Consider the following 23,122-nt stretch of genomic DNA (forward strand, 5'->3'; position numbering starts at 1 on the left):
TGGACGCAGAAAGACCCTGTATTAGCGAAGATAAAGAATCTAGTGCTAACAGGGGAGTTGGAAAGACCGATCCAACCACAGTTCCACCCATATTGGAGCAGAAGAGAGCAGATCACGGTGGAAGACGGGATACTGCTTTGGGGAGCACGTGTCATAGTCCCAAGATGGGGCTGTCGGGCCATACTGGCCGAACTACACAATAGGCAGCCCGAAGCGTCAAAAATGAAGAGGCTGGCCAGGAGCTACGTCTTGGTGGCCAGGTCTGAATGTGGACATAGCGGAACTGGTGGCAAAAGTGCCAACAGGGGCAGAAGGTGCCACCGGCAGCCCCGCTGCACCCGTGGGAATGGCGAGGGAGACCATGGTCGCGACTCCATGTCGATTTTGCAGGCCCATTTATGGAACCCATGTTTTTGGTAATAATAGATGCCCATTCCAAATGGTTAGACGTCTACAAACTGAACTCGGCAAACACAACAGCAACCGTTGAGAAACTGCACACCTTGTTTGCAACGCACGGGATCCCAGAGGTATTATTTTCAAATAATGGTTCAGTGTTCACCAGCCTAGAGTTCACAAAATTTATGAAATCGAATGGGATTCGGCACCTTACCATCCAGCGCCAAATGGGTAGCGGAGAGAGCAGACCAGACCGTAAAGGCTGGGTTGAACAGCCAATGGCACCATTAGAGACTAATGGTCTCTAATTCAACTATAGGACAACTCCACACGCCACCACCAGAATCGCTCCAGCAGAGTTACTGATGGGTAAATGATCCTGTACCGGACTGAGCCTGGTATTTCCAAACATGGGAGGGAAGGTGGAAAGACACCAAGACGCCCAATGCAGGGCCCATGCCAACATTCGCCAAGAGAGGCACTTTGATGCCGGTGAGAAAGTTTGGGTAAGAAATTACGCAAATGGACCTGCATGGATAACAACAACAACAGTCGAATCCAGGACGGGACCGGTATCCTACCGAATACACGTGGGCGAGGCAGTTGTAAGGAAACACCTGGACCAGGTCTGTGCCTCAAACTCTCCACCCATTCCTGAGCCGAGTCTGCCCTGCAGTCCGAGGGACGAGCAGAGTCCCCCTCGACGGGCCAGCACTGTCTCTCCAGCAGCCCTGGTGGGGACCTCAGAGTCCAAGATGGACACAGGGGACGAAGCTGCAGCGATTTCCCCTACCACCCAAAGTGCAAGAGGAACCAGCCCTCCAGCGTTTGCTGCGGAAGAGACGGGCGCTCAACCGTTACACCCCACTGACATCAGAGGTCGAGTTGGAGGGTCCAGACCCGGTGCTCAAGCGGAGGAAGAAACCCTTGAGGAAAGCTAACCGAGGGGATTCCTCGGACTTTGGGGGGCAGGAGTGTGATGACTTCAGTGAGGCTAATGAGGTTGGCTTGCTAGAGTATGAACTCCCTGATGAGTCCTAACTTGGGGCGTATTCCGACCTCCTTGCGGGTGTTGCCCGTCTTTTACCAGGACCTCCTTACTGTCTGGAACACGGTCGCCTCGCAACGCAGCTCTCCCCCGTCAGGAGTAGCGGCTCTCGTGTGAGAGCCGCTGCTCAGGAATCCGCACCTCCAGCCGTACAACTTCAGGTGGCTGGCGGAGAGGAGGGCCATGGATGGCGGGGTGACCAGGATCGGGGACGTGCTGGATGGCGGAGGAGCGGGCTGGATGAGCCCCCACGTGCTGGCTGAGCGTGCGAGGGTGGCCGTCTGGCGCGCGGCCAAAGCCATCCAAGACCTTAGGATGGTCGTGCTCGGCCCCGAGTGCGCACGCGGTCTGGAGGCGGCGCAGGCGTGCGGTGGGATCCCGCCCGAGCGTTCCCCTGCTCGGACGGAATTTCACATTGGCCCAAAGCCTAGACCTCCCCCCACCGGGTCAGGTGCTCCACTGCGTGTGCCGCCTCGCGGAAATGTCCTCCGTGCTCTTTTCCACCGCGCGGAGGCGTTTCCTGTACGGGCTGCTGCTGCACACCTTTCATTACCGCGTCCTCGCCTGTCGCCCGGATACACCTTGGCAGGCCTTGTTGCCGCCGGGCGGCGGAGGTCCCCAGTGGAGGTCCCTCTACGGAGGGATCTCCCCCAATTATCTCGGGGACCTGGGGTGGAGGGTGTTGCACGCAGCAGTGCCGTACAACCGTAGGTTTTTCCGGTTCACGGGCTCCCGAGACTGCCCTTTCTGTGGCCTCGTGGAGTCCGTGGACCATGTCTACGTTCTGTGTTTTAGGCTGCACACCCTTTTTGGTTTCCTGCAACACCTTTTACTGATGTTTTGTTTGCACTTCAGTCCCACGCTCCTGATCTATGGGCACCTGGTGCGGAGAGGGGCAGGTCGGGATGCCAACCTCCTCGTGAACCTGCTCCTGGGCCTGGCAAGACGCGCCATCAATAGGTCCAGGCAGCGGGCGATCGACGGGGCCGTCCATCCCGACTGTCTGCCCTTCTACCGCGGCTACATTCGCGGCCAGGTGTCCCTGGAGAGGGAGCATGCGGTGTCCACGGGCGCGGTTGACACCTTCCGCGACCGCTGGGCACCGCAGGGGCTGGGGTGTATTATCGACCCCGATAATCACCTTTTGGTTTGACATTTTAAGTTTCCTTTCGACTTTGTTTTTGGTTCGGGCTGTTCCCCCGCTTCCTTTTGGGGAGCTGCCCCTTTTAATTTGTCCCTAAGTTAATTTGGGTTCGTTTACTTGATTGGTATCAAAAGAAATCCCTGATGAGTCCTAATTGATGGTCCAATCAGGGAGCCTCATATTCCCCATTTAAAGCAGGTGTGTCAGTCTCTCTCTGCTGCAGCAGGAAGCAGCAGGGAAAGAGAGCTCTGTTATGTAAAATTGTTGTAAATAAAGAAGCACTGGGTTTCGGGACCTTTGTCTCCGTGGAGTTATTTCACTGACATTGTTGTTGAAGAAAACCTTTAGGAGTTCAGTTCCTGCAACACTTTGATCTCAAATCTTGTAGCCGAAGCCTTGAATATTGGCTGCAAGTGTAACTTTGTGCTGGCAAAGATTTGTAATGCAGTTTTTACCAGCGCATACAATTTTTAAAAAATGGTCAGTAACATTTGTGCTACACAAGTGGCAGGCAATGACCTTCTCTAATAAGAGAGAGAGTTTATCCATCTTCACATGACATTTAACAGCATTACCATCATCAAGTATCCCATCATCAAAATCCTGGGAGGCCACCTATAACCAGAAGATCAACTGTACCAGTGAAATAAATTCAATATCCACAAGAGAAGGTTAAAGGCTGGATATTCTGTGGATGAGTAACTTCAACTCCTGACTTCCCAAATCCTCTCCACTAATTAGTGTGTATGCCAAGAATGTGATGGACCAGTCTCGAGTTACTGCCTGATTAACATTTCATCTATTGACCGAAAAATCCACCCTCTCCACCAAGATGGCAGTATCTACAGAATACACTGCTGCAAGCTGCCAAGGCCTCTTCAACAAAGCATCCCAACCCCATGACCTTTACCACTTAGGGGACTAATGGGACTGAAAGCTGACAAGTCTTCTAATGGCCTACAACCTAGTGTTATAAAGGAAGTGGCTACAGAAGCATTTGATAGGGTGCCACATGAAAGGTTGTGGCATAAGGGCTTATGGTGTTGCGAATAATATATTAACATTGATAGAGAGTTGGTTAAGGTTCAGAAAGCAGACAGTCGGAGTAAATGGGACATTTTCAGGTTGGTAGGTTGTTACACCATGGGGTTCCATAAGGATCAGTGTTAAGGCCTTAGCTAGCTATCAAACTCCTATGGCTGGTTGGTAAGAAAGGAGCCAAGTCTTCACTTCTTCCAGTCAGCGTTTTATTCCAACTCTCATAAAACTCCAGTCCTAGATCATCACCTGTTTCCTCTTCATATACACCCAGTGATGTAGTTAACCAATTAACTGCTAATTACTATCACTTGTTGACTATTAATTATTTCCTATCCTAACTCTAGTTATAATCTAAAATAACTCAGAAGGACCAAGACTAATGTATCCATATTTACGGACAGTACAAAGCTTGGTGAAAAAGTAAGGTGTGAGGAGGACACAAAGAATTTGCAAAGGGATTTCGACAGGATAAGTGAATGGGTTAAGAAGTTGACAGATTGAGTATAATGTGGAAAAATGTGGGCCCAGATCTTCTGGTCTCCAGATTGTTGGAGATTAGACGTACAACCCAAGATCTGTGTGGGGACAATGTGGAAGTCCCAACTCTCTGTCCTCCGAGGGAATTGCCTAGGAAGTTTGAACTTCTGATGGGCAATCCCCCTGCTCCCAACAATCCTCCGTGAAACTCTCGACTCTGAGTCACAGTTGGATACTTAGACAGTTCTGTGGGGCTTACTGAACAGTTACCAGGAAATGTTAGGCAGAAAAATCCTAGTCTAACTTCTGGATAATTACAGAACCGACCCTTCCACACCCCTTGATTTACCCGCTTGACCCCTCCCACCTGACTATCACCTGACTATCCTGTGACCTGACCAAACCCCAGTTATCCCCTGAATTGATCTTACCACCCTCCCCTCCCTGACTACCCCCAACATGACTCGACCTGACTACCCCTCCCCAATCACCCGACTAGTCCACCAACCTGACCTGACCACCACCCAACCTGACTCTCCTTCTGCCCTGACCTGCAACCCTACCCACATGCCAACTTATCCACTTACCTTCCTCACCTTACCCACCTAACTCATCCACACACCCCCCCTCCACCCAATCCACTTATTTACTGATCCATTCATTCATAGTGTGGACAAACAGAGGGATCTGGGTGTCCATGTGCATAGATCCCTGAAAGTTGGCACCCAGGATGATAGAGTTGTTAAGAAGGCGTACGGTGTGTTAGCGTTTATTGGTAGAGGGATTGAGTTTCGGAGCCAGGAGGTCATGCTGCAACTGTACAAAACTCTGGTGCGGCCGCATTTGGAGTATTGCGTACAGTTCTGGTCACCGTATTATAGGAAAGATGTGGAAGTGTTGGAAAGGGTGCAGAGGAGATTTACCAGGATGTTGCCTGGTATGGTGGGAAAATTGTATGAGGAAAGGCTGAGGGGCTTGAGGTTGTTTTCGTTAGAGAGAAGAAGGTTAAGAGGTGACTTAATAGAGGCATACAAGATGATCAGAGGATTAGAGAGGGTGGATAATGAGAGCCTTTTTCCTCGGATGGTGTTGGCTAGCACGAGGGGACATAGCTTTAAATTGAGGGGTGAGAGATATAGGACAGATGTTAGAGGTAGGTTCTTTACTCAGAGTAGTAAGGGCGTGGAATGTCCTGCCTGCAGCAGTCGTGGACTCGTCAACATTAAGAGCATTCAAATGGTTATTGGATAAACATATGGATGATATTGGAATAGTGTAGATTAGAGGGGCTTTAGATTGGTTTCACTGGTCGGCGCAACATCGAGGGCCGAAGGGCCTGTACTGCGCTGTAATGTTCTATGTTCTATCCACTAACAATCACACTGAGCCTTTAAACTTACCATACGGCAGCTAGTGGCATAAAAGGAGAGGGGGAGGGGCATGTCCTATCTTTCCCCTGACATGACAGTGATGCAGTTGATTTCTCTGAGGGATGCTGTGCTCTGGAAAAGCCAGGTTTGGAAGAGCCAGCAAGAAATGTGGCGCAGTGTCAAGGTATGGAAAATTTTTGAGCACAGCAGTAATCGATGATGATTGTCACTCCATGGAAGATCTGGATTGTGATGTTATTCAGAAAAGAAAACATAATTTTTGTTTTACCTGGTAAGAGACTATTAAATGTTGGCATTCAGGGATTTGGGTATCCTTGTACATGAAGTATAGATTGATGACATGCAGGAACAACAAGTAACTAGGAAGACAAATTGTATATTGCCCTTTATTGCAAGGGGAATTGGAGTACAGGAGTAAGAAAGTCTTGCTGCAATGGTAGCAGACTCTGCTGAGACCACAGCTGGAATAACTGTCTACTGCTTTGGACACCGTACCTAAGAAAGGATTTACTTACGTTAGAGGCCAGGACTGGACTACAGACAGTCTACAGATTTTAAGTCCCAGAGTCCAGGACCAAGTTAAGTGGAGGGATTGGGGGATTCATTCCATGACAGGGAGAGGAGGTGAGGCCAGAAGAGGGGTGGGGAGAGGGTGGTAGGGGTCTTATTGAGAGGCTGGGGGTGAAGTTGGAGGGAGTACGTGCGGGGATGTGTGGAAAAGAGGCTCTTGAGGGCGATCCCCACTCTTCCTGCCTGAAGCCTGAGCACAGTGATGTGCCGAGCATCCCCCCCACCGCTGAATTCCTCATGCTAGCCCCCATATTGAGCTGGAGGGGGAAATGGGCTTTATTGGGCACTTGAAGGTCCCAGTTGGAGCAAAGGTGGCCCTTCCCACATAAAATTGCAGACAGGTGGGACAGCGGCAGGAAGGATACCTGGGAACTTTATAAGCACCCCTTCCTGCAAACCCACCAGCAGGGACCATAACATTCTGCTCCTAATCTCAGGATAAATTGTTAATAATTTTGGACTGAGATGAAGAGCGTTACGAATCTTTGGAATTCCATACCTACCTCAGGGAATTGAGGATACTCAGTCCTTGAGTATACAGAAGGCTGAACAGGAGATATTAGCGCTCAAAAGGATTCAAGAAATTTGGGGATAAGACAGGAAAGTGGAGTTGAGATCAAGGACCAGCCATGATCTTATTAAATAGACAAGAGCGCTTGAGGGACCAAATGGCCTACTCAACCCTATTTTTTATGTTCCCTCATAAGTCTCACACCAAAATATCTGGGCAAATATTGCCATCTTTTTTAGGTCAAAATCTTAAAATTCCCTAGCTAGCAGCATTGTGGCAGCAGCTTTGGTATATGCATTGCAATGATTCAAGAAGACATCCTACCATCTATTTCTTAAGGGCAACTAGATATTGCAGTGTACACCAACAACACTCACTGTCAGAGATTGGAAAAAAACACATAATTTTAGCATTTCTTCTTGATGATGTACCTGTAACAAGGATGATTTTTTTTTATATAGCACACGTTTTGACATCTGCGCTGTGCACAATTATAAGTCAAAACCTTTGTCACTTTGCACGGTAAACATGGATCTTTATAACAGTGATTGTCAAACTCTTCAATGAACTATAACTAACCTTCATGAACATGCTGAATCCAGTTTTGAGAAGTTCTGTTAAGCCACCGGACATGTACTCAATGTCTACAGTGTCAACTCGATCTGGACGGAATACCTCCTCTAAAACTTGCTTCACCAAAGGCTTGTAAGTTGCCTACAAGAACGAAAGTGTTTTAGATAAATTCTGTTTGCATATAGAAACTGCTGCATGAAAATAAGTCGGGGCCAAAATTCCTTAAAGTATTTTCTCTCCATTCCCTTTCTTAAGGCTCCCTTACTACATCGCCGCCTGGGAGTGCAAATGGGTAATTTCCCATCTCTGTTACCTCCGCCAACCCTACAACTCTGAGAACTCTGCCCTCTAGTGCATTGCCCCACAGCGGCAGTGGTGCCTTCGCAGGGGCAGTGGTGCTCCTAGGCTGAATTCCCTAGGGCCCCAGACCTCTCTGTCCCTAACTCTTAGCCTTTCAAATCTGCTGCTTTGACCAAGGTTTTACTAACTTCTCACATCTCCATTTTTGGCTTGATTTCAATTTTTGTCTGTACTGAGGGGTGTTTCTTTACATGAAAAGCAAAAGAAAAATCTTGTTGTTGCAGCTTGTAAGGGCTTCTTTTTAACTTGTTCCTGAGCTTTTTCAGCTCTGTTTTGTCTTGTTCCAGTTTTGAAAATGCTTTGTTTATGGCTAGCTTTCTGGTGAATTAGGAAACAATATTTAGTTCTTTTAGGTTTCACATAAGCAATACGTACCAAGAAAAAAACATCATAAAAATACCAGCAAAATAATACCATTGATATTGGTGAATAAATTGACATTTAACGCCTCAAAAAATACCTCCAAAACCCAGCGTCGATTTATACGCATGTATATAAGTTGCATTAAATGCTGCAATTTATGGTAATAGATTGCTACTAAAGCATGCTGCCGATTTTTAAAGAAGCTTTCAAAGCTTCAGACCCTTTAAGTACGCCTCTAACAATGCAGTAATCCCTCAGTACAGAATCATAGAATTCTTACAATGCGGAAGGAGGCCATTCGGCCCATTGAACCTGCACCAACTACAGTCCAACCAAGGCCCTATCCCCGTAACCCCATGTATTTACCCTGCTAATCCCCCTGACATTAAGGGGCAATTTAGCACGGCCAATCCACCTAATCTGCATATCTTTGGTCTGTGGGAGGAAACCGGAGCACCCAGAGGAAACCCATGCAGACACTGGGAGAATGTGCAAACTCTACACAGTCATCCAAAGCCAGAATTGAACCCAGGTCCCTGGCACTGTGAGGCAGCAGTGCTAACCACTGTGCCACCTTCATATGCTCAAATCTGTGATGAGGCTTGAACCCACATATTTATGATTCTGAAGCTATTAACAGAGCTAAACTGGAATCATCTTCCTATTATAATATTTAGGTGAATCTTGTTCCATTTTAGTCAGATAGGTTTAGGCTGATAATTTCTTACAATTAGCTCTAAAGTGTAGCCGATCTGACAATGAGTATCTGAGCCAGATTTTCATGTCAATATTACATTACTGCAACCTTAAGTGATTAGAAAATATACTATTCAACCCAGATCTGTCAAAGATTTAAAAATCTGCTTCCAGTGATTAACAGCATGCATAACAGAAGGCACATCGCAGTTACTGAACAAGGGAAAACTGCAAATACTGGAAACATCAGTTAGCAACTGTAAAGGGAAAGACCGGCTGTGACAATTTTGGTGTGTGCCTTTCAGTAGATGAAGGGAGATAAACAGGCATTTATTAGCTTACTGTTTTTGGAGGGACAGACGTGCCAGCCTCGTGTGCTATTTATTCTCTCATTGTATACAAGAACAGAAAGTGTCCCTGTCTCAAATGGATCTTTCAATTGTACAAATTGCACAAAATACAAAGTTAGAAAATTAAAACCAACTATCACCACATTCTTCTATTAGCCTTATGGCATAGAATTTATGATTCTGAAGCTATTAACAGAGCTAAACTGGAATCATTCCTATTATAATAGCCTCGGGGTCACAATCTGGTGAACACAGTGCAATATGTGATCAACAGCAGGCGGAGGCCAGGGCATCACAGCCAGCACTCGGAGGACTGCTGGAGTTCATGAATTTGCTGAGTCCAAGTCAGGTGACGAGTCTCTGAATTCAGTCCGAAATCAGTTGGTGGAGCTACAGCAATAGGATTATCACGAAGGTATGTCAACTGCACCCCTCAGGTTGCAAGGCATGATGGAGAAGTCCATTCATCTTCAGTCTGAGGTGATAACACTGGCATGCCAACACACTGAGGTTATTCAGTAGAATGGCAGCAACCATGGAGAACTTGGTCCAGGACATCAGCCCTGCATTGCGCTGCTAAGGCTCCTGGTGACATCCATCAGTGTCAATGCGAGAGAGAGAGATGGGGCAGTTCGATCTCACTCCCTCAGCTGTCCCTTCTCCTCCAGAAGTCAGCCAGGGGCATTTGGGCACCCACAGGGAGGAGACCAGCAGCTTGATGCCCCAAGAGTGACTCCAAGAGCGTCCGGCTGATCCACATCCCCTCTTCCTGTCACCCCATCAGCTCCGCAGGCCGTGGAGGGCACAACTAGTCCACAGCCCACAAAAGTGGGTGTGTTATCTGCACTGATCCCTTCGCAGGTCTCTACCTGGATTGTTGTGCTGAGAGAGTTCTTCTGCATCGTGAGTCAGAAGTTGCCAGGTAAGTGAGCAGTTTTCTGAGCGATCACTACTGGATGCTGCAGTTCAGACACTGATGATTTGGGCCAATGTTTATATGAACATATGAATTGGGAGTAAGAGTAGGCCACTCAGCCACTGGAGCCTGCTTTGCCATTCAGTAAGATCAAGGCTCATGTGATTGTTGCTCAACTTCACATTCTTGTCTACCCTCAATAACCTTTCACCCGCTTATTAATCAAGAATCTATCTAGTTCTGCCTTAAAAATATTCAAAGACTCTGCTTCCACTGCCTTTTGAGGAGGAGAATTCCAAAGACTCACGACCCTCAGAGAAAACAAATCTCATCTATCTTAAATGAGCGATCCTGTGGTACAACAGTAGTTTAGTTTAGTTTAAAGTTTATTTATTAATGTCACAAGTAGGCTTATATTAACACTGCAATGAAAGGGGTGGCACGGTAGCACAGTGGTTAGCACTGCTGCTTCACAGCTCCTGGGACCTGGGTTCGATTCCCGGCTTGGGTCACTGTCTGTGTGGAGTTTGCCCATTCTCCCCGTGTCTGCGTGGGTTTCCTCCGGGTGCTCCGGTTTCCTCCCACAGTCCAAAGATGTGCGGGTTAGGTTGATTGGCCATGCTAAAATTGCCCTTAGTGTCCTGAGATGCGTAGGTTAGAGGGATTAGTGGGTAAATATGTAGGGATATGGGGGTAGGGCCTGGGTGGGATTGTGGTCGGTGCAGACTCGATGGGCCAAATGGCCTCTTTCTGTGCTGTAGGATTTCTATGTTTCTATGTTTCTAAATTACTGTGAAAATCCCCTAGTCACCACACTCTGGTGCCTGTTCGGGTACACTGAGGGAGAATTTAGCATGGCCAATGCATCTAACAGCACGTCTTTCGGATTGTGGGAGGAACCCAGAGCACCCAGAAGGAACTCACGTAGACACGGGGAGAACGTGCAAATTCTGCACAGTTAGTGACCCAAGCTGGGAATCGAACCCGGGTCCCTGGTACTGTGAGGCAGCAGTGCCAATCACTGTGCCAAACAGCACAATAACTCAAGAAAAAAACACTGATGTTATAAAAAAGTACATCATGAAGTGTTTGTGAGTTGAGAGTATTATGTGACCCAAGTTGTAACAGGATTTGTAAATCTTCCAGAAAATGATGTCAAGTATGATTAACTTATAATTTAAACAGCAATTTAAAGGACAAATCGCAGAACAGCTAACATGCCACATATTAGGTTTTGCTTCAAACTTTTAACAGGCCCACATTCAAATGGCTGATGAATTAAGACACGGTGAAAGGCCTAGTCTTTCCTCTTTGGAGACTGAAATTTTAAAAAATGATTCAGTTGGCTTTCTACAACACAAATACATCATATTTTAGAGAAGTTGGTGGGAGGGAAGGAATCATTAATCTCCAACAAGTTGACCCAAGTGCAATCGTCAATGATTACACAATCTATGATGTAATCACTTAATGCACCATTGACAAATTGATGATGTTGCAGTTGATATCTGGCATTGCAATGTAAATATTACAGCCATTCCTACCATTAAGATTAACGACATCATTACAAGTTGGTCTTGAAATTTGTTTAGTCCTCTGCATTAGTGGGCAAAAAGTAAAGTATAAAATATCTTTCATCAAAGCATAAACTAAGCACAGATTTTCTTAAAATGGGTGATATGCCGATCCAAAATCAGGAAGGTTGGGTTGTGGCTCAGGGAAGGAAGATAGTGGTGATCAAGATAGGGAAGAGAAGAGAGGAAGGAACAGGAGAAAAGAGGCTAGAGACATGGGGAAGAGATATTTGGAGACAAAAGGAAAAGGCCGAGAAGGGGAGGGAGAAGCAGGGTGGAATGGTCGTGGAGAAGAGGAGGAAAAGGGATAAGGAAAGAGCCAACTTCTAAAAATGTATTCAGGAGTGCTCATTGGCAACAGTGCCTCTCTATGTGTGGATGTAAAACTGATTTGAATAAAAGGCCTCTAACTGGCAGAAATAATAAAGTTTTGAATGGGGAAGGAAACAGAATTTTGCAATGCAAAATAACCCAAAATGCAGGGGAGTGGGACTAGATGATCAATTACTTACAGAGGGCTGGTACAAACATGATGGGCAAATGTCACCCCCACCTCCAAACCCTTTCTGTGCTGTAACCATTCTGTGAATGAGTCAGAAGCAGAGATTCAACAATTTGTTGAATTGTTGTCACACCACAGGTTCAGACAGGTAGATGGGCGACTACCAGGAGAGGCAGGCAGGTAAGGCAGGAGTCTCCTGTGGCTATTCCCCTTTCAAACAGGTATACCATTTTGGATACTGTTGAGGGGGATAGCCTCTCAGGGGAAAATACCAGCAGCAGCCAGACCTATGGCACCAAACTTGGTTCTGCTATAAAGCAGGGCCGGGCAAAGAGCAAGCGAGCAGCAGTAATAGGGGACTCGCGAGTTAGAGGCACAGACAGGTATTTCTGCGCCGCGATCAAGACTCTAGGATGGTGTATTGCCTCCCTGGTGCCAGGGTCAAGGACGTCTCTGAGCGGTTGCAGGACATTCTTAAGGGGAGGGTGAGCAGCCAGAGGTTATTGCACACATTGGTACCAATGAATACGTAGGAAAAAGGATGAGGTCCTGAAGTGTGGATCTAGAGAGTTAGGCAGAAGGCTAAAGTGCAGGACCTGGAAGGTAGTAATTTCTGGACTACTGCCGGTGCCACGTGCTAGAGAGAGTAGGAATAGGAAGATTAGGCAGATGAATGCGTGACTTGAGAGCTGGTTAAGGGGGCAGAGATTTAGATTTATGGATAATTGGATATTTATGGATTATTGGATAATTATGGATAATAATCATCCCTCAGGCAGGGGTGACCTGTTCAAGAAGGACAAGTTACACCTGAACTGGAGGGGGACTAATATCCTGGCGGGGAGATTTGCAAGAGTCACTCGGGAGGGTTTAGACTCGTTTGGCAGGGAGGTGGGACTCAAAGCAGTAGGGAGGCAGAAGAGAAGGTTGAGGACAGCACGGAAGTTAAAAAGAGCATGTTAAATCGTAAAGGCAGTGTCAGTAATCCAAGTACTCGACAGGTCAAGCAAGAGCAGGGCAGTGAGTAAGGGAAGTCCAGATTAAACTGCATTTATTTCAATGCAAGAGGCCTGATGGGCAAGGCATGGATGGTACATGGGACTGGGATATTATAGCTATTACTAAAACATGGCTAAAGGAGGGACAGGACTGGCAGCTCAATGTTCCAGGGTACAGATGCTATAGGAAAAATAGAACAGGAGGCAAGAAAGGAGGGGGACTTGTGTTTTTGATTAGGGAGAACATCATGGCCATACTGAGAGGGGATATTTCCAAAAGTTCGCCCACTGAGTCTGTATGGGTAGAACTCAGAAATAAGAAGGGGGAGATCACTTTGAAAGGGTTGTACTATAGACCCCCAAATAGTGGGAAATTGAGGAGCAAATGTGAAAGGAGATTACAGATAGCTCCAAGAAAAATAGAGCGGTAATAGTAGGGGGCTTTAACTTTCCCAACGTTGACTGGGACAGCCATAGTATTAGGGGCTTGGATGGAGAGAAATGTATTGTGTGTTCAGGAGGAATTTCTCATTCAATATGGCCCAACTAGAGAGGGGGCAAAACTTGATCTCCTCTTTGGAAATAGGAAGGACAGGTGACAGAAGTATTAGTGAGGGATCATTTTGGGACCGGTGACATAATTCCATTAGTTTGAAGATAGCTATGGAGAATGATAAGTCTGGCCCAAAAGTTAAAATTCTAAATTGGAGCCTTCTTAATTGCCAAACAGATCGATTTATGTTGGTGTTGGTGAGCTTCCTTCCACCCCACCTCTTCTTAACCCTATTTGTATATCCTCCTATTCTTTTCTCCCTCATATCTATTTATATCGCTTCCCCTTAAACACATCCGTATCATTCAGCTCAATGACTACATTTGGGAGTGAATTCCACATTCTAACCATTCTCTCATTAAATACAATTCTTTTGAATTTTTGGAGAGGTCCCATGACCTTCAGAGGCAAGAGTCCTCTCTACAGCCAACATTGGGGAGGTGATGGCCTAGTGATAGTATCGCTAGACTATTAATCCAGAAACTCAGCTAATGTGCTGGGGACCCGGATTCGAATCCTGCCACAGCAGATGGTGGAATTTGAATTCAATAAAAAAAATCTGGAATTAATCTACTGATGGCCATGAAACCATTGTCGATTGTCAGAAAAACCCATCTGATTCACTAATGCCCTTTAGGGAAGGAAATCTGCCATCCTTACCTGGTCTGGCCTACATGTGACTCCAGAGCCACAGCAATGTGGTTGAGTCTCAACTGCCCTCGGGCAACTAGGAATGGGCAATGAATGCTGGCCAGCCAGCAACGCCCATGTCCCACAAATGAATAAAAAAAAGTACAAGGAGTTAGTGCTGAACTTAAAGACTTCAGTTAAGACTGGAGAACTGTATACAGTTTTGGTATATAGGAAGGATATAAAAAAGAATGGGAAATATGCAGCATAGATTCATGAAGATATTATCAGGGAAAAGGTATTACACACAGCTCTAAAGGAAAATTCTCAAAGTCACAGCTTATTTTATTTGAATGGAAAAGGTCAAGGCAAGACTTGATGGAGGTTTTTCAAGATTATGTAAAGTTATGATAAAATGCTGTAAGTTTATTCCCACTAGTTGGTGAGGTGGTACAATTGCAAAATAATCACAAAAAGAGTTAACAGAGAATAATTTCTGTGATTCTATGAACCACAAAAAGAATTAAAAGAGAAGTTAGAAAATAAGGTATTTGTGCAAAAGGTGGTTGGAATGTGGAATTCACTGCCAGGATCTGTTGAAATAGTTTATACATTACTTTACAAGGAAATGAAACAGTTAGCTTGAATACTCAAGTACATGAGAAATGAGTCTGCGATAGCGTGTGTGGCTCAAGTAAAGAAAAAAACATTGTACAAGGGAGATGAGACATAGTGGCAGTGCGCTAGTAATCCAGAACCCAAAGTAATGCCTGGAGATTGGGGTTCAAATCCAACCACAGCCACTTAAATTCAAATGACTTAATAAATTCAATTCATTAACCAAAAAGATCTAGAATTGAAAAGCTAGTCTCAATAGTGGTGACCATGACAATTATCATTGATTGTTGTGAAAACCCACTCGGTTCACTAATATCCTTTTGGGAAGAAAATCTGCTATCCCTACTTGGTCTGGTCGATATGCCCTCTGAAATGCCGAGCAAGCCACTCAGTTGAAAGGCAATTAAGGATAGGCAATAAATGCTATCCTTGCCAGTGATGCCGATATCGCATGAAGGAATTTTTTTAAAAGACAAAGGCTGCATTTCTCTGACCTTGCCTGCGGCTTGGATTCTCTGCTCCCGTTGCAGTGAGTGGAGTTTAGAATGAGCACCAAATTCTCCGTTCTTGCTGGCGGCCGTCACGAGCCGAATGAGACCAGAGAATTCCAGCTTAAGACCCAGATTGGGAGTGCAGAGTCGGGTGATTTCCTAGCTCAATAAACCTAATCTTTAAAAATTGTTACCCTCTCCCAACCACCATGGTCCCTCACACCCCAATGCCAACTTAATCCCCCTCTTCCCACCATTAGTGTCCCGTACCGCCAGTCTAATTTAGTGCCAACCCATGGTCCCCCTCTACCTTACCTCCTTCACGTCAACTCACCTGGTATTTTGAGAGTTCCTTGGCAAGTCTGACACTTGCTGGAGAGATACAGAAATGTATCATTATGGGTGGAGATAAGGAATAGTAGGGGGAGAAAGACACTAGTAGGCGTGGTCTATAGGCCCCAAATAATAATGTTGAGGTGGGGAGGGCTATAAACAAAAATAATGGATGCGTGCAAAAACGGAACGGCAATAATCATGGGGGATTTTAACCTGCATATTGATTGGCTGACTCAAGTTGGACGTGGTGGGATGGAGGAAGAGTTCTTAGAATGCTGTCGGGATAGTTTCCTTGAACAGTATGTTACAGAACCTACGAGGGAACGAGTTATCTGGTAATGTGTAACGAGACAGGTAGAATTAAAGATCTTCTTGTGAAGGACCCTCTTGGGTCGAGTGGTCACAATATGGTCGAATTTCTGGTGCAGATGGAGGGGGAGAAAGTAGGGTCCCAAACCAATGTCCTCTGCTTGAAGAGAGGGGAGTACGATAGGATGAGGACTGAATTGGCTAGGGTGGACTGGGAGAGCAGACTGGTAGGTAGGACAGCTGAGGAACAATGGAGGATTTTTAAGGAGACCTTTTTCAGTACTCAGCAAAAATATATTCCGGTGATTAAGAAGGACTGTAAGATAAGGGATAGCCAGCCATGGATAATGAAGGAAATAAAGGAGAGTATTAAATTAAAAACCGATGCATACAGAATGGCCAAAAATAGTGGAGACTTAGAAGATTGGGAAAGCTTTAAAAAACAACAAAGAATGACTAAGAAAGCGATAAAGGGAAAGATAGATTATGAAACTAAACTAGCTCTAAACATAAAAAATAGTAAAAGTTTTTACAAATATATAAAAAGGAATAGAGTGGCCAGAGTGAATGTTGGACCCTTGGAGGACGAGAGGGGAGATTTAATAGTGGAAAATGAGGAAATGGCTGAGACTTTAAATAGGTTTTTTGTGTCGGTCTTCACGGTGGAAGACACAAATAGTTTACCGAATATTAACGATCGAGTGTTGGTAGGAGGAGAGGTACTCAATACAATTATTGTTACTAGAGAGGCAGTGCTTGGTAGACTAATGGGACTGAAGGTGGACAAGTCCCCGGGCCTGGATGGAATGCATCCCCGGGTACTGAAAGAAATGTCACAGGTAATAGTGGATGCGTTAGTAGTTATTTATCAAAATTCACTGGACTCTGGGGTAGTGCCAGCTGATTGGAAAACGGCTACTGTTTCGCCGCTGTTTAAAAAAGGAAGTAGACAAAAGGCGTGTAACTACAGGCCGGTTAGCTTAACGTCCGTAGTTGGGAAAATGCTGGAATCCATCATTAAAGAAGAAATAGCAGGCCACCTGGATAAGAATGGTTCGATCAAGCAGACGCAGCATGGATTCATGAGAGGAAAGTAGTGTTTGACGAACTTACTAGATTTTTATGAAGATGTGACTAGTGCGGTTGACGGAGGGGAACCGGTAGATGTGGTGTTTTTGGATTTCCAAAAGGCATTCGATAAGGTGCCTCACAAAAGATTGCTGCAGAAGATTGGGGCACACGGAGTTGGGGGTAGAGTGTTAGCGTGGATTGGGGATTGGCTATCCAACAGGAAGCAGAGAGTTGGAATAAATGGGTGCTTTTCTGGTTGGCAGATGGTGACTAGTGGCGTGCCGCAGGGATCGGTACTGGGGCCTCAACTGTTTACTATTTACATAGATGATCTGGAGGAGGGGACTGAGTGTAGGGTTACAAAGTTTGCTGATGACACGAAGATAAGTGGGAAAGTGAATTGCATGGAGGAAGCGGAAGGTCTGCAGAGAGATTTGGACAGGCTGAGTGAGTGGGCGAGGATCTGGCAGATGGAGTATAACGTTGGCAAGTGTGAGGTTATTCACTTTGGAAGAAATAATAGCAAATTGGATTATTATTTAAATGGAAAAAAATTTCAACATGCTACTGTGCAAAGGGACCTGGGGGTCCTTGTGCATGAGTCGCAAAAACTCAGTCTGCAAGTACAACAGGTGATCAAGAAGGCAAATGGGATGTTGGCATTTATCGCGAGGGGGATAGAATATAAAAGCAGAGAAGTCTTGCTGCATCTGTACAGGGCATTGGTGAGGCCGCAGCTGGAATACTGTGTGCAGTTTTGGTCCCCTTATTTGCGAAAGGATATATTGGCCTTGGAGGGAGTGCAGAGAAGGTTCACCAGGTTGATACTGGAGATGAGGGGTGTAGATTATGAGGAGAGATTGAACAGATTAGATTTGTACTCGGAGTTTAGAAGGCTGAGGGGTGATCTTATAGAGGCATATAAGATAATGAAGAGGCTGGATAGGGTAGAAGTGGAGAGATTCTTTCCACTTAGAAAGGAAACTAGAACTAGAGGGCACAGCCTCAAAATAAAGGGGGGTCAGCTTAGGACAGAGTTGAGGAGGAACTTCTTCTCTCAGAGGGTGGTGAATCTCTGGAATTCTCTGCCCACTGAAGTGGTGGAGGCTACCTCGTTGAATATGTTTAAGTCACGGATAGATGGATTTCTGATCGGTAAGGGAATTAAGGGTTATGAGGAGCAGGCGGGTAAGTGGAACTGATTCACTTCAGATCAGCCATGATCTTATTGAATGGCGGGGCAGGCTCGAGGGGCTAGATGGCCTACTCCTGCTCCTATTTCTTATGTTCTTATCACACAACCAGTGTTCAGTATCAAGAAATGGGACAAATCTGTGCCACTGGAGCAACTCAGGTCTGTTGGATGTAAAGGATCTGACATGAAATCCAGTTTCTAGTAGGCATGTCACAGTTCTCTATGAATCTGGCACTCGAGTGCCCAGGATGGCTGGTGTGGGAAATGGCAAAAATGTACATTAGGAATAAGAAACATTACCAGGCAGAGCAAAGAGGATTTTACTCCACATCAAACCTTGGTAAACTTATTTGCCAAATGCTTGGTGCTTTTGCTGTTTGCCCAAAACTACAAGTGTCGCATTCCCAAAACTAACATGTTTTAGTTTGATAAGTAGAAAAGGATGTTTTCAAGCTGAATTCACATAAAGCTGGGATAGCACAGAGTCAGTCTGTTTGACAAGGTTTAGAGTTGTTAATAGAAAAAAGGCAAAAAGCCAACTGGAATTGTATGGCATTCGGAAAATATTTTTAAAAACATGCTGCACATTGTTTTCTCTGAATTTATTCATATAGAAACAACAACCAGGATTTCACCAAGGGGGCCAAATATGGGAGCTGCTCAGCTGCTGGCTGACCACAGCAGCAGTTTTACTGACAATGGCCAATTAGTGATTGTGCGAAGAAACTGCCACCAGGGCCGCCGTTCAACTATGTACATCAGCTTGCCTCTCTGAGCTTCCAGCTCAATCAATCAGAAGGCCAGCAACTCTGCAGCCTTGGCAACACCATCGACACCAACATGACTGCTTAGGTTATGAGGAGAGGGTATTTCCATATTGAGCTGCTCTCAAAGGGATGATAAGAGATGTGTCAGGATCAGCCAGGCAGGCCGCAGCTATTGGAAGAGTGAACCCTCCAGCAACGGTGGGGTGGCCATGGCTACTCAGGTCCCCTCTGTGGGCCATGGAGTCTTTGAAAAGGAAGGTTCCACCCCCACTAGCAAGCTGCTGGGAGGCTGCCTCAATGAACCAGGCTGATTCCCCACATGGCAGGGAGCTGTTCCAACATCAGTAAAATGCAGATGGGGGTGTAAACTGACCATCAATCTTAATTGATTGCCTGACCCCTGTCGGCAGGCAGGATGGCCATGCCACTGCCAATCCTGCTTCTCGAAACATACCATGGCCAAAGGAAGATATCTTGCTTCCCTCTTCACGCCTTCCACTGCCACTTTGCTAGCCCACTTCCAGAGGGCTGTTAAAACTTTGATCATTTTTCAGTTTCAATAGAAATAAATAACGGAAGAGGTTTTCATTATTGGGACTCATATAGCAGACAGTCTTCTTGGAATTTGTCTGGACTGAAATTCCAAGTGATTTAGATAGGAGAGCATGAATATTGCTTCGTGTAGTAACTGCTCACTGTTATGACTGTCATGTTCACTGCCTCTGTGCAGTGCAGACCTCAATGGAGCTGCATGTGCTCTGTAGCATTAATAATGCCACTTGCTTCATCATCTAATGTGGATTTCATTCCAGGTTTATAAGCAGAAGTAAATCTGCTTCAGAGGCAGTTTGTTAATTGCCAAACAAGCCCAATTCCATCCTAGATAAGGTGGAAGCAAGTGCAAAGGCATTTTTATACGCAACAGAGCATTGGCACTGTGGATGAGCTGATCAGAATGAAACTTAAAGCCACAGCTGCTGAATTATAGATTTGTAAATTGTTACATCTTAATTGCTCTACAAGCAACTTATTAGCTTATTTAAGATAGAACCATATAGAATCCCTACTGTGCAGGAGGTCGTTTGGCCCACCGAGTCTGCACCAACTCTCTGAAAGAGCATCTGACCCAGGACCAACCCCCCTGCCCTATCCCCCATAACCCCACACATTTACCACGGCTAAACCACCTAATCTAGACATCTTTGGTCAGGAAGGGGCAATTTAACATGGCCAATCCACCTAACCTGAACATCTTTGGATTATGGGAGGAAACCAGAGCACTTAGAGGAAACCGATGCAGACATGGGGAGAATGTGCAAACTCCTTACACAGAGTGACCCAAGGTGGGAATTAAACCCAGGTCCCTGGCGCTGTGAGGCAGCAGTGCTAATCCCTGTGCTACCGTGCTATCCATTCAAGATTAATACAAACACCAGACAGAATCATAAAAATTTGTTCCAACCTTAAGTTATAAAGAACCTGGACTAAGATTTAAGCGAATCTTTAGTAATTAAACATTAAAGGATATGCAGCATTTTAATTATTGTATAAAGTCAAACTTATATTACCAATTTTGCTTGTAGCCTGCAGGATTTTTAAAGAAATGTGTCACATATTGTGCCAACATTAATTAGTAATAACAAGTACAATAGCACAAACATTCTTCTGAAAACCAATAGTAAGGAGAAATGAAAATACAATCTCTGTTGTGGTACAAAAACATTGTTCAAATGTCTGCTGTAACTGTCTACCTGCCTGGGGCATCAACATCCGGATGTAAAAAAAAATGCTGAGGCTAGTATGCATATACAATTTACTGCTGCAAAGTTTTATTTTACTCAGTAGTTTAGCCTGAAGCACAGCGGAATAATACTATAATTATTTTTTTGTATTTTATTACATTGACTTCCCACTCCCATTTGCCAGAACATCATCATTGTTCGCTTCATTCCACTGTACTGTAAAACTCAAGCAATATTTTAGTCAATTCAGAAACAATGCTGTTTAATCTCCGAACTCCCTCCCCAAGACCATGTAATTCCACCTCTGAGTGAGGCAACATTGGCTGTAGTTATAATGTTCAAGGACGGGGGCAGGAGAGGGAGTTGCACCAGATTCCAATGTGCCTGTCAGCTCCACTCACGCAAAACCCAAATGTCTTTAACAGCAGTCAATAGCCCTGAGTCGAACACAGACCATCTGTTTAATAATACCCAGATACAGTCAAACACTTCAACACTGAAATACATTTAGAATTAAAGGGCTTGGGTTGAGACCAAAGCCTTTGCTGAAGAAAAATCACAAAACACCACTGATTATTCATAGTCCCTCCTCTCTGCACTGTATTCCAATTTGATTGTAATTATCTGACGCTTTAACTACTTAAAGTCGATTTTCCAGAGCATTTCTTTTCTGAAAATGGTTCAGGGCAATATTCAATACAGATTTTTAAAAAACACTAATTTTTCAATGAAGTGCTTAATGAATTTAACTACAGGCATCAATTTAAATGTTACGAGATTAAGTTTTACAATACAACATTTTAACTACAGCACACTTCTATTCGCTGTACCTATTGAGGAATGCTAGTCATGTTGCTAATAAACAGATCGGAATACATCAGGATTGAATGGGGGAAATGTGGGGTGGGAGGCCAGTATTTATTGCCGTTGAGAGCACAGATTGAAATGATTGTTTAGTAAAAGCAAGGCGGTTGGCATGAATACTTTCTACACAAGTTGCATAACATACTATACTTGGACAAAGGGACCAGTAACTTTCTGTATCCAGAGTAAGAAACAATGTAAAACAGTTTGTAAATTATTTTAATTAAAATTAAAAATCCGCCAAAAGATTACAAACAAAGAACAAAGAACAGTACAGCACAGGAAACAGGCCCTTCGGCCCTCCAAGCCTGTGCCGCTCCTTGGTCCAACTAGACCAATCGTTTGTATCCCTCCATTCCCAGGCTGCTCATGTGACTATCCAGGTAAGTCTTAAACGATGTCAGCGTGCCTGCCTCCACCACCCTACTTGGCAGCGCATTCCAGGCCCCCACCACCCTCTGTGTAAAAAACATCCCTCTAATATCTGAGTTATACTTCGCCCCTCTCACCTTGAGCCCGTGACCCCTCGTGAACGTCACTTCTGATCTGGGAAAAAGCTTCCCACCGTTCACCCTATCTATCCCCTTCATAATCTTGTACACCTCTATTAGATCTCCCCTCATTCTCCGTCTTTCCAGGGAGAACAACCCCAGTTTACCCAATCTCTCCTCATAGCTAAGACCCTCCATGCCAGGCAACATCCTGGTAAACCTTCTCTGCACTCTCTCTAACGCCTCCACGTCCTTCTGGTAGTGCGGCGACCAGAACTGGACGCAGTACTCCAAATGTGGCCTAACCAGCGTTCTATACAACTGCATCATCAGACTCCAGCTTTTATACTCTATACCCCGTCCTATAAAGGCAAGCATACCATATGCCTTCTTCACCACCTTCTCCACCTGTGTTGCCACCTTCAAGGATTTGTGGACTTGCACACCTAGGTCCCTCTGTGTTTCTATACTCCTGATGACTCTGCCATTTATTGTATAACTCCTCCCTACATTATTTCTTCCAAAATGCATCAATTCGCATTTATCCGGATTAAGCCAGGGAACTCGCTAGTCTAGCCAAATTAGTCAGGGAACTCGCCAGTCTAGCATTCCGAGATCACGCAATTCTAAATTTTGATAACTAATGCAAATTTCTTGACAAACGGCTCAAGTATTACTCAATAAAAGAGACAGAGGGCAGGATTTTACGGCCTCACTCATCCTGAAACCTTAAAATCCTGCCTGAGGTCAATGGACCTTTCCATGGTCCGTTCCTCACCAGCTCAGACTCCCGTGGCGGTGGAACTGTTAAATTCTGGCCACAAACTTTTCGTCTTGCACTCATCAGAATGGCTAGCAAGAAATAATGACAGTAAAAACAATTTATATTGCATGAGAAGAGTGTGCTCATTGGTTGGCAAGTGGACTTTGATTGGTAGAGGCATTGCCATGAAGAATGCAGCAGGGAACAGTTAACTGCCGTTTTTGTTCAAATTCAAACCCGGCAGGTTGACTCTGATTGGTCAAGGCTTTGTCATAGAGAATGAACCAGGGAATGCCTGTCCTCCAAGTTTTTGTTTAGTTTTTAACATATCTTTACACCCACACTTTTCTTTCCCCTTGGGGAGTAGTGGTAGAAGTGG

At 45.2% G+C, this 23,122-nt stretch overlaps 1 protein-coding gene across 1 annotated transcript in view; it reads right to left on the reverse strand.

Moving 5' to 3' along the window:
* scfd2 (sec1 family domain containing 2) overlaps positions 1-23,122 on the reverse strand; it is a 278,578-nt gene that overhangs the window by 13,906 nt on the left and 241,550 nt on the right. Inside the window, exon 7 of the mRNA XM_078217208.1 lies at positions 7,161-7,295. Within this exon, the coding sequence (XP_078073334.1) occupies positions 7,161-7,295 (135 nt within the window). The remainder of the gene's footprint in view (positions 1-7,160; positions 7,296-23,122) is intronic.

This window comes from Mustelus asterias, chromosome 1, assembly GCF_964213995.1.
Source record: "Mustelus asterias chromosome 1, sMusAst1.hap1.1, whole genome shotgun sequence".
Classification (NCBI taxonomy): domain Eukaryota; kingdom Metazoa; phylum Chordata; class Chondrichthyes; order Carcharhiniformes; family Triakidae; genus Mustelus; species Mustelus asterias.